This window comes from Scyliorhinus canicula, chromosome 1, assembly GCF_902713615.1.
Source record: "Scyliorhinus canicula chromosome 1, sScyCan1.1, whole genome shotgun sequence".
NCBI classification, from domain to species: Eukaryota; Metazoa; Chordata; class Chondrichthyes; order Carcharhiniformes; family Scyliorhinidae; genus Scyliorhinus; species Scyliorhinus canicula.
Genome location: NC_052146.1, coordinates 81,575,694 through 81,587,815, shown reverse-complemented (window position 1 = coordinate 81,587,815; position 12,122 = coordinate 81,575,694). Strand labels below are relative to the sequence as shown.

At 51.1% G+C, this 12,122-nt stretch overlaps 1 protein-coding gene across 1 annotated transcript in view; it reads left to right on the top strand.

Annotated features, from left to right (window-relative positions):
• si:dkey-91m11.5 (PH_BCR_vertebrate and RhoGAP_Bcr domain-containing protein) overlaps positions 1–12,122 on the top strand; it is a 373,564-nt gene that overhangs the window by 281,098 nt on the left and 80,344 nt on the right. Inside the window, exon 11 of the mRNA XM_038794107.1 lies at positions 11,708–11,827. Within this exon, the coding sequence (XP_038650035.1) occupies positions 11,708–11,827 (120 nt within the window). The remainder of the gene's footprint in view (positions 1–11,707; positions 11,828–12,122) is intronic.

Below are 12,122 nucleotides of genomic sequence, written 5' to 3'. Positions count from 1 at the left end.
CCTGAAAACTCCCATCTTTGATCCAGCTTTTTGATCCAGCTTTTGTTCGCCTTTCCTCATAGCTCTTTGTTTATTATAAACTACTTTTATTTTTTGTTTGATTATGCTGTTGTTCTTGTATGTTTTTCTCTGTTACAGCTGCTATAAATTAAGTCATTATTGTGGAGGAATAAGTTTTAAAATGGTTGTGGGAATTCTAAATTTCTACGAGAAACAAATACTACCCGGCCTATGTTTACTGAGTTCATTTTCCAGTGACAAAGAGCTCAAAATAATCCTTCATTTAGGAATTAATTCAAACTCGCTGAAAGGCTTTAATTTTATGAGATTATCCCTAAATTAAAGTGTGATAAATTGTAAGGGTTTTAAGGATACAAGTAATGTGTCTGCTGTCTCCGAGACAGTTAGTGACACTGGCTCCCTGTTGTCTCTGTGTTTGTAAAAGGCAGACTACTTCAAGACATCATGTGAAATTGGATCTGGATTCAATTATCTACAATCCTGCTCGGCTTTTCCTCTTTATAGGTTATTTAAAATCCAAGATGGTGTCGGAGCGAGGCGACATCTTGCAAGTTGTCCCCGCATACCCTCTAATTCTATCTTTTACTCTCGTTATGACTGTAACATTATATTCTGCAGTCTCTCCTTCCTTCCCTATGTTCGGTATGCATTGTTTGAATAGCATGCAAGAAACAATACCTTTACTGTATACTAATACATGTGACAATAAATCAAATCAATATTCGAAATATTAGTCTAAAAGTTAGGTCAAAGAAAGAAGCTTACAGAACTGTATGTATTCATTATTTTTCATCCAATTTGAACCTTGGATTTTAGCACTTTTCAAATAGCTGCTTAATTATTTTTTCAAGCTTAGAAAATAAACTGCCTTGTTCTAGTCCTTCTCTCCTTCCAACATAATGATTGGTCGCTCATTCACTTTTGACAGAAAATTGAACCATTTATGTGTATTTCAAAGACAGCCTGGAAATCTGCATTCCTTACCTGGTCTGGTCTACATGTGATCCCGGAACCACTGCAATGTGGTTGACTCTTAAATGCCCTCAGGGATGGGCAATACATGCTGTCCCAGCCAGCGATGCCGAGCAATGAATGAATATTAAGCAAAAATGCTGCCGCATCTGCTGAGTTTTTCCAGCATTTTCTGAGCTTTTATATTTGTTTGTTGTAAAAGCACTACTTCTGGAGCAAATAAGAATAACCGGAGCTTGAATCTTGCAGTCAGTGGTGAAGTGGAGGCTTGCGCTACTGACTACATTTTAAATTACATTCTTACCTTTCTCACAGGCTTGCTCTTGCTCTCTCAGCGGCAGCATGGATTCATCGACAAGGTAAGTAGGGAGGCCGATTGGCAATGTACAATTCCAGCAAGGCCACACGCTCCTCTGACATAATGAGCCCAAAGCTTTGACAAAGAGTCATCGGACTCGAAACGTTAGCTCTTTTCTCTCCTACAGATGCTGCCAGACTTGCTGAGATTTTCCAGCATTTTCCCTTTCGTTTTAGATTCCAGCATCTGCAGTAATTTGCTTTTATATAGGAGTAGGGATGTCTTGCTGCAGTTATACAGGGCCTTGGTGAGGCCACACCTTGAGTATTGTGTGCAGTTTTGTGTCCGAGTTTGAGGAAGGATATTCTTGCTATTGAGGGTGTTCAGCGAAGGTTCACCGGACTAATTCCCAGAAGTGACCGATGAAGAAAGACTGGATCGACTGGGCTTGTACTCACTGGAGTTAAGAAAAATGAGAGGGAATCTCATAGAAACAAAGAAAATCCTGATGGGACTGGACAGGCTAGATGCGGGAAGAATGGTCCTGATGTTGGGGACATCCAGAACTAGGGGTCACAGACTAAAAATAAGGGGTAAACCATTCAGGACTGAGAGTAGAAGGAACTTCTCTCAGAGAGTTGTGAACTTGCAGAATTCTCTACCACTGTTGGGGCCAGTCTGTTGGATATATTCACGGGGGAGCTGGGCGTGGCCCTTGCGGCTAAAGGGATCAAGGGGTATGGAGAGAAAGTGGGAGTGGCATACTGAATTTATATGATCAGCCATGATCATATTTTTTTTTTTTAAATAATTTTTATTGAAATTTTTCGATACAAACATTTACCCCTACTACATTTTAAATTATAACACAACAAATCCCCCCTGGAAAATCCTCCCCACGCCCTCCCCCGCGCGCACCCCCCCCACCCTCCCCCCCCCCCCCCCCCCCCCCGCGCTACCAGTCTAGCAACCAAACCGTTTCTCCCTTTCTGCCGATGGCCTCGGGCAGTCATTGCCCGCGACCCCCCGCTGACGTGCTCCCTTCGTTGCTATCCCCCCCCCTCCCTTCCCCCCCCCCCCTTTCTCCCCGGGTTGCTGCTGTTTCGGCCTCCAGTTCCTATCTCTGATCCAGAAAGTCAAGGAAGGGCTGCCACCGCCGGAAGAACCCCTGTACCGACCCTCTCAGGGCGAATTTGATTCTTTCCAATTGGATGAAGCTTGCCATGTCGTTTAACCAGGTGTTAACACTTGGTGGCCTTGTGTCCCTCCACTGAATCAAGATCCTTCTCCGAGCTACCAAGGACGCAAAGGCCAATATTCCGGCCTCCCCTGCCTCCTGTACTCCTGGCTCCACCCCAACCCCAAAAATCGCTAGCCCCCACCCTGGTTTGACCCTGGTTCCCACCACTCTCGATACCGTCCCCGCCACCCCCTCCCAGAACTCTTCCAGTGCCGGGCACATCCAGAACATATGCACATGGTTCGCAGGGCTTCCCGAACACCTAACACACCTGTCCTCACCCCCGAAGAACCGACTCATCCTAGTCCCCGTCATATGGGCTCTGTGCAGCACCTTAAATTGGATGAGGCCCAACCTTGCGCACGACGACGACGAATTGACCCTCTCTAAGGCATCCGCCCATGTCCCATCTTCTATCTGCTCTCCCAGCTCCGCTTCCCACTTGTCTTTCAGCTCCTCTATCGATACCTCCTCCACCTCCTGCATTATTTTGTAGATGTCCGAGACCTTCCCTTCTCCGACCCAGACCCCTGACAGCACCCTATCACTCACCCCTCTATCGGGAAGCAAGGGAAATCCTTCCACCTGTCGTCTGGCAAATGCCTTCACCTGCAGGTATCTAAACGTGTTCCCCGGGGGGAGCTCAAATTTCTCCTCCAGCTCTCCCAGGCTCGCAAACCTCCCCTCTATGAACATGTCCCTCAGTTGCCTGATGCCCGCCCTGTGCCAGCTCTGGAATCCCCCGCCAGTGTTCCCCGGGACAAATCTATGGTTCCCTCTCAGTGGCGCCGCCATCAGACCCCCCACTTCCCCCCTGTGTCGCCTCCACTGCCCCCAGATTTTAAGGGTGGCCGCCACTACCGGACTCGTGGTATACCTTGTGGGGGGGAGCGGCCATGGTGCCGTTACTAGCGCCCCCAGGCTTGTATTGCCGCAGGACGCCCTCTCCATACGTTTCCAAGCTGCCCCCTCCCCCTCCATCACCCACTTGCGCACCATCGATGCGTTCGCCGCCCAGTAGTATCCGGAAAGATTGGGTAGCGCTAATCCTCCACTGTCCCTACTCCGTTCCAAGAAAATCCTTCTCACTCTAGGGGTGCCATGTGCCCACACATAGCCCATAATGCTGCTAGTTACCTTCTTGAAGAAGGCCCTGGGGAGAAAGATGGGCAAGCACTGGAACAGAAACAAGAACCTCGGGAGGACCGTCATTTTGACTGACTGCACCCTCCCTGCTAGCGACAGCGGTACCATGTCCCACCTCTTGAACTCCTCCTCCATCTGCTCCACCAGCCTTGAAAAGTTCAGCTTGTGGAGGGTCCCCCAGTTCCTTGCCACCTGCACCCCCAAGTACTTGAAGCTCTTTACTGCTCTCTTAAAGGGGAGCCGCCCAATTCCCTCCCCCTGATCTCCCGGGTGTATCACAAAGACCTCACTTTTACCCACATTTAATTTATATCCCGAAAAGTCCCCAAACTCCGCAAGTATTTCCATTACCTCCGGCATTCCCCCTTCCGGGTCCGCCACATATAACAACAAATCATCCGCATAGAGTGATACCCGATGTTCCTCCCCTCCCCTTGTCAGTCCTCTCCACCCCCCTGAACCCCTCAGTGCCATCGCCAACGGTTCGATCGCTAATGCAAATAGTAAGGGGGATAGGGGGCATCCCTGCCTGGTACCTCGATGGAGCCCAAAATACTCTGACCTCCTCCCGTTTGTAACCACACTCGCCATCGGGGCCGAATACAGCAGCTTCACCCACTTGATAAATCCCTCCCCAAACCCAAACCGTTCCAGCGTCTCCCACAGGTATTCCCACTCCACCCTATCGAATGCCTTCTCCGCATCCAGTGCTACCACTATCTCAGCCTCCCCCTCCACTGCTGGCATCATAATCACATTCAACAGTCTCCGGACATTTGTGTTAAGTTGTCGTCCCTTTACGAACCCCGTCTGGTCCTCATGGATTACCCCTGGCACACAATCCTCTATTCTGGTTGCCAGGACCTTTGCCAACAGTTTGGCATCTACATTCAAGAGGGAGATAGGCCTGTAGGACCCGCACTGTACAGGGTCTTTGTCCCGCTTCAGGATCAAGGAGATCAGGGCCTGTGACATTGTCGGGGGCAGAACCCCCCCCTCTCGCGCCTCATTGAAGGCTCGCACCAGCACTGGACCCACCAAGTCCACATACTTCTTATAAAATTCCACCGGGAACCCATCCGGCCCCGGCGCCTTCCCCGCCTGCATCTGGCCTATCCCTTTAACTAGCTCCTGCAGCTCTATCGGCGCCCCCAGCCCCTCCACCCGTTCCTCCTGGACCTTTGGGAACCTCAATCTATCGAGGAAGTTCTCCATTCCCCCCCTCCTCCTGGGCGGCTCAGACCGGTACAATTCCCTGTAGAAATCCCTGAAGACCCCGTTCACCTCTTGCCCCTTCTGCACTACGTTCCCTCCCTTCTCTCTCACTCCCCCAATCTCTCTGGCTGCATCTCGCTTGCGCAGCTGGTGTGCTAGCATCCTGCTCGCCTTTTCCCCGTACTCATAGACCGCGCCCTGTGCCCTTCTCCATTGCGTCTCCGCCTTCCTAGTGGTCAGTAGGTCAAACTGGGCCTGTAAACTGCGCCGCTCCCTCAGCAGCCCCTCCTCTGGTGTCTCCGCATATCTCCTGTCCACTTCTATAAGTTCCCCCACCAGTCTCTCCCTCTCCTGCCTCTCCTTCCTTTCTCTGTGTGCCCTTATGGAGATCAGCTCTCCTCTGATCACTGCTTTCAGGGCCTCCCAGACTACCCCCACCTTCACCTCGCCCGTGTCGTTCGTGCCCAGATATCTCTCAATGCCCTTCCGGACCCTTCCGCACACCTCATCGTCCGCCAGCAGCCCCACATCCAGGCGCCACAACGGGCGCTGGTCCCGTGCTTCCCCCAGTTCTACCTCTACCCAGTGTGGTGCATGGTCCGAAATCGCAATGGCCGAGTACTCCGTGTCCTGCACTCTCGAAATCAGCCCCCTGCTCAGTACAAAAAAGTCTATTCTGGAGTACACCCTGTGGACGTGGGAGAAAAAAGAATACTCCCTCGCCCTTGGCCTGCCAAATCTCCAAGGGTCTACCCCCCCCATCTGCTCCATGAACCCCCTTAGCACCTCTGCCGCTGCCGGCCTCCTATTCGTCCTGGAACTCGATCTGTCCAGCCCAGGGTCGAGCACTGTATTGAAGTCCCCCCCCATGATCAGGCCCCCTGCCTCCAGACCCGGAATGAGGCCCAACAGGCGCCTCATAAAACCCGCGTCATCCCAATTCGGGGCATACACATTCACCAGCACCACATTCTCTCCCTGCAGCCTACCCTTCACCATCACGTACCTACCCTCCTTATCTGCTACCACCTGCGCCGCCACGAACGACACCCTCTTTCCCACCAAAATCGCCACCCCCCGGTTCTTTGCGTCCAAGCCTGAGTGGAACACCTGTCCCACCCACCCCCTTCTCAGGCGTACCTGGTCTACTACTCTCAAGTGAGTCTCCTGCAACATTGCCACATCCGCCTGCAGTCCCTTTAGGTGTGAAAAAACCCTTGATCTCTTGACCGGCCCATTCAGCCCCCTCACGTTCCAAGTAATCAACCGGGTCGCAGAGCGACCCGTCCCTTTCCCCTGTCTATTAGCCATGTCCTGTCCCCTGTTCGCCCCGGGTCGACCCTCCCCTTCTGACCCGTTCCCCATGGCGATGGCCCCCCCCCCTCTCTCCTCCCGTTCTTCCCTTCCCGTCCTCGGCCTTTCCAGCAGCAACCCGGTATCCCCCCCTACCCCCCCTTCCCCCCCCCCCCCCCCCCTGGCTAGGACCCCTCCTAGCCGCGGTGTATCCACCATCGTACTCCCGAGAGTCAGCTGGTTTTCGCTGACCCGGCTGCCCCTGCCACACTCCGACTCCTCCCGATGTGGGGGGGGGAGGGCCCCCCCCCCCCCTTGCCATCCCTCTCTGACCCCGCTTCAGCGCGGGAAAAGCCGCCATTGCTGGCCACACCCCACTCTTCTCTCCTCCCCCTTCCTCCGTCCCGCGCGCGGGAAACAGGGGAAAGCCCGCGCTTTCGCCCGGCCACACCCTACCCCGCCATCTTCAATTCCACCCCCGTCCCCATCCAAGCCCATAAAAAAAGTCCCCTTAAAACGAGAGGAAGAAAAAAAGAGAAAAAGAAAACACGCATAACCAACTTGCACCCCCCCCCGTCCCGCCTCCCCAACTTAACAATATAACAATATAAATAACAAATCTCAAATAAATACATAAATACATAACTATGCCTGCATAACTAAATAACTACCCAATAATAACGTATTTAACCATCACCCTCCATCGAACAGAACAGTAACCATAACCCTTAAAGAACAGATCAAAAAACAGTAAAAAAGCCCCCCCTACAACAACAATAATTAAGGGAAGTTGGCAACGGGAAGAGACACACAAAAAGGAACAAAGAAACCCCCCATAACACAAGTTTCAAAGAAACCAAACGATCCATCAACTTTAACCAAGTTCCGACCTGGCCTAAGAAAGACATGGGCCACTTGATCAGTCAAGGGTACTCGGGCGGCCTCGACCGCCGGCGTTCCCAAGTTCTAGTTCAGGTCCAGCTTTTCCTCCCGAACAAAAGTCCATGCCTCCTCTGGGGTCTCAAAGTAATGGTGCTGGTCCTTGTAGGTGACCCACAAACGCGCTGGCTGCAGCATTCCGAACTTGATCCTCTTTGCGTGCAGCACCGCCTTCGTCCGGTTAAACCGGGCCCGCCGCTTTGCCACCTCCGCACTCCAGTCCTGATATATCCGCACCGTCGAATTCTCCCATTTGCTGCTTTTCTCCCTCTTGGCCCACCTCAGCACTTTCTCCCGATCACAGAAACGCTGGAATCGCACCAGCACCGCCCTCGGGGGCTCGTTCGCCCTAGGCCGCCTAGCCATGACCCGATATGCTTCTTCCAGCTCCAGGGGCGATGGACCGGCCCCCTCTCCCATCAGGGAGCTCAGCATCTCCGCTACATATTTCGGGAGATCAGGCCCCTCCAGGCCTTCTGCTAGGCCCAGGATCCTCAAGTTCTTCCGCCTCATTCGAGTGTCCAGCTCCACAAAGCGGCTCTGCCATTTCAGGTGGAGTGCCTCGTGCACCTCCACCTTTCCCAGGAGGACCGTGGCCTCCTCCTCCCTTGCAGTCATCTCCTGCTGCAGCTCTCTTATCGACGCCTCTTGGGTCGCCTGGGCCCCCATCAGCCTTGTGGTCGTCGCGTTCATAGACTCTAAGAGTTCCACTTTCAGCTCCGTAAAACACCGGAGGAGAGCGGCCTGCTGCTCCTCCGCCCATTTTCTCCAATCTTCTAGTGCGCCACCGGCCGCCATTTTGGTCCTCTTCCCCCGCTTTTTTCGGGGAGCTGCTGCCGCTTTTTTTGTCGCCCCACTCCGAGTACCGACCATAAAGTTGGTCTCACTCTCCTCAGGGAGCCTTCCCCCACCGGGATTCGTCTTTCCAGTACCGTCGGGGCCCTCCAATCGGCCCTTAAACACCTTTGTCGCAGGAGCTGCCAAATGTGCGACTTAGCTGGTCATAGCCGCAACCGGAAGTGTCAGCCATGATCATATTGAATGGTGGTGCAGGCTCGAAAGGCCAATGGCCTACACCTGCACGTATTTTCTATGTTTCTGCCGGCTGGGCGAAATGCACAGAACCGCCGGCGTTTTACTGCGCGTGCGCAAGGGGGTTTCTTCTCCGCGCCGGCCATGGCGGAGCCCTACAGGAGCCGGCGCGATGGAAAGAGTGCTCCCATGGCACTGGCCCGCTCGCAGATCGGTGGGCCCCGATCGCAGGCAAGGCCACCAACCCCCCCCCCCCCCCCCCCCCCCCCCCCCGTGACAGGTCCCGCCGTGATGGACAATGTCCATTTCATGCCAGCGGGACTGGCCGGAAACGGGCGGCCACTCGGCATATTGGGGCCCGGAGAACCGCTGCCAATGGCCCCCGACTGGCGCGGCGTGAACCCTGCCCCCGCCTGAAAACCTACGGCGGAGAATTCGGCAGCCGGCGCAGAGCGGTGGGGTGGGATTCACACCACCCCCCGGGGATTCTCCAACCCGGCGGGGGTCGGAGTATCCCGCCCAATAGGTCTGAGGATTGGGAGCAGTTTAGAATTGAACAAAGATGACCAAGGGATTGATTGAGAAGGGGAAAATACAGTCTGAAAGTAAGCTTGCAGGGAACATAAAAACTGACACCAAGAGTTTCTAGAAATGAGAAAGAGATTGGTAAAGGCAAATGTAGGTCTAATACAGACAGAAACAGGAGAATGCATAACAAGGGACAAAGAAATGGCTGAGCAATTGAATACATACTTTGGTCTGTCTTCACAAAAGACACAAATCAGATACCAGAAATGTTGGAGAATGAAAGGTTAGTGAGATGGAAGAACTGAGAGAGATCAATATTAGTAGAGAAATGGTGCTGGGAAAATTGATGGGATTGAAGGCGGATAATTCCCCGGGGCTTGGTAATCTGCATCCCAGAGTGCTTAAGGAGGTGGCTCTGGAAATAGTGGATGCATTGGTGCTCATCTTCCAGGATTCTATAGACTCTGGAACAGTCCCTGCAGATTGGAGGGTAGCTAATGTCACTCCAATATTCAAAAAGGGAGATAGAGAGAAAACAGGGAATTAAAGACCAATTAACCTAACATCGGTAGTGGGGAAAATTCTTGAATCCATTATCATGGACTTTTATAGTGGAACATTTAGAAAGCAGTGGCAGGATCAGTCAGAGTCAGCATCGATTTATGAAGGGGAAATCATGCTTGCAAATCTGTTGGAATACTTTGAAGGTGTAACCAGTACAGTTGACTAGGGGGAGCCAGTCGTTGTGGTATACTTGGATTTTCAAAAGGCATTTGACAAAGTCCCACATAAGAGATTGTGCAAAATTAAAGCGCGTGGGATTGGGGGAAATGTATTGAGGTAGATAGAAAACTGGTTGGCAGAGAAGAAACAAAGAGTAGGAATTAATGAGTCCTTTTCAAATTGACAGGCAGTAACTAGTAGGGTGCCACAGGGAACGGTGCTGGGACCCCAGCTATTCACAATATATATTAATGATTTGGATGAGGGAACAAAATGTAACATCTTAAAGTTTGCAGATGATACCAAGTTTGGTGGGAGGGTGAACTGTGACAAGGATGCAGAGATCCTACAGCATGATCTGGACAGGTTGGGCGAGTGGGCAAATCAATGGCAGATGCAGTGTAATTTGGATAAGTGAGAGGTTATTCACTTTGGAAGCAAAAACAAAAAGACAGATAAACACCTGAATGGCTGTAAATTGGTAGAGGAGGGTGTGCAGCGGGACCTGGGTATCCTTGTGCACCAGTCGCTGAAGGTAAACATGCAGGTGTAGCAGACGGTAAAGAAGGCTGATGGCATGTTGACCTTCATTGCGAAAGGTTTCAGGGACAGGAGCAGGGATATGTTGCTGCAATTATACAGGGCCTTGGTGAGGCCACACCTAGAATATTGCAGTTTTGGTCTCCCTTTTATGAGGAAGGATGTTCTTGCTCTCGAGGTAGTGTAGCGAAGGTTTACCAGACTGATTCCAGGAATGGCGGACTGTCACATGAGGAGAGACTGACTAGGTTAGGATTGTTCTCGCAGGAGTTCAGAAGAATGAGGGGGGATCTTGTACAGACTTATAAAATTCTAACAGGACTAGACAGGGTAGATGCAGGGAAGATGTTCCCGATGGTGGGTCTGTCCAGAACCAGGGGTCACAGCCTGAGGATTCAGGGTAAACCATTTCGGACAGCGATGAGGAGACATTTCTTCACCCAAAGAGTGGTGAGCCTGTAGAATTCATTACCACAGGAAGTTGTTGATGCTAAAACATTGAATATATTATTCAAGAGGGCAGCACTAGGGCAGCACGGTAGCATTGTGGATAGCACAATTGCTTCACAGCTCCAGGGTCCCAGGTTCGATTCCAGCTTGGGTCACTGTCTGTGCGGAGTCTGCACATCCTCCCCGTGTGTGCATGGGTTTCCTCCGGGTGCTCCGGTTTCCTCCCACAGTCCAAAGATGTGCAGGTTAGGTGGATTGGCCATGCTAAATTGCCCTTAGTGTCCAAAGTTGCCCTTAGTGTTGGGCGGGATTACTGGGTTATGGGGATAGGGTGGAGGTGTTGACCTTGGGTAGGGTGCTCTTTCCAGGAGCCGGTGCAAACTCGATGGGCCGAATGGCCTCCTTCTGCACTGTAAATTCTATGCTAATCTATGCTATGCTAAGAGCTAGATATAGCACTTGGGGCGAATGGGATCAAAGACTAGTGGGAGAAAGCAGGATTAGGCTACTGAGTTGGATGATCAGCCATGATCGTGATGAATGGCAGAGCAGGCTCGAAGGGCCAGAAGGCCTCCTCCTGCTCCTATCTTCTATGTATCTATGGAACCCTTTATTTCCTTTTTTTAAGAATCTAGACACTGTCAGCTGTTAGTGGGTTTAGTTACAGTGCTTCTGTAACTCTCCTCATTTGACAGTGCTTAAGTTTTAGTTTGTGTTTTTTTATTGAGGATTTGTTTGTAATTATTTGACTTTGTACCCTTGTGTCTTTGTTGGTTGATTGTTATATTTTTAGTATATAAAATTTCAATGAATATACTTTTAAAAACAATTCATGCTCCCTGACACCTCCAGCTCTGCAATCAACCCTTCTGCCCCCCACAATCGCACTCAGCCCTTAACTTTGTACCTTGCCGCCACCTTCGGCCACGCTGCTCAACCCCATCCCCTGCCTTTTCCAACATCAGTGGAACTGGAGGTGTGAGGGGATTGAGAAGAGCTTGGGCCGCTGGGGGAAGGGGTTGTGAGCAATGCTGGGGCCGGGAAGTGGGTTGTGAGCAGATCCTGAGTTGCTGGGAGGTGGGGTGGTAATGAGCAGTTACTGCTGCAATATTACCCATTGATTTCAGAGAATAGGGGCATTACCAGCTGAGTGATTTTAATATATGCTATGTGATAAATGAAATGAAGGGAGAGAGGTTCTTGATGTCGCGTGGGATTCATAAGCTTCAGTTGCAGTAAAATTTTCACCATCTATATCATTATAATGTTGCAGCTCTGAAAGCACTGATCACAATTTTCTGCTTTTTCAGAGAGCCAATAAAGGCAGCAAAGTGATTGAACGGCTGAAAAAGAAGCTGTCAGAACAAGAATCCCTATTACTGCTGATGTCTCCAAACATGGCTTTCAGAGTACATAACAGACATGGCAAGGTGAGTGTCACCATGTCCAATCACTGGGTTTGTATCTCCCAAACCTGTTATCCACATTGGCTGGGACATCCGAAAAATGTTGAATGGTTTTGAATGGGAATCAAGATGGTACATTCCACACAATGTCTGGTTGTTAAGCAGTTAACCTATTCACTATCTTTCCATCAAACTGTCCACAAGAAGGTCTTGCAATAAAGATGACTTAATTTTCAGCTTTGGGCTGAAGCACCAGGCATCCACATAGTGCTTTCGCTACGTGTAGTATTCGGGTGTTCAGGGCTGTGTGCGACTGGAG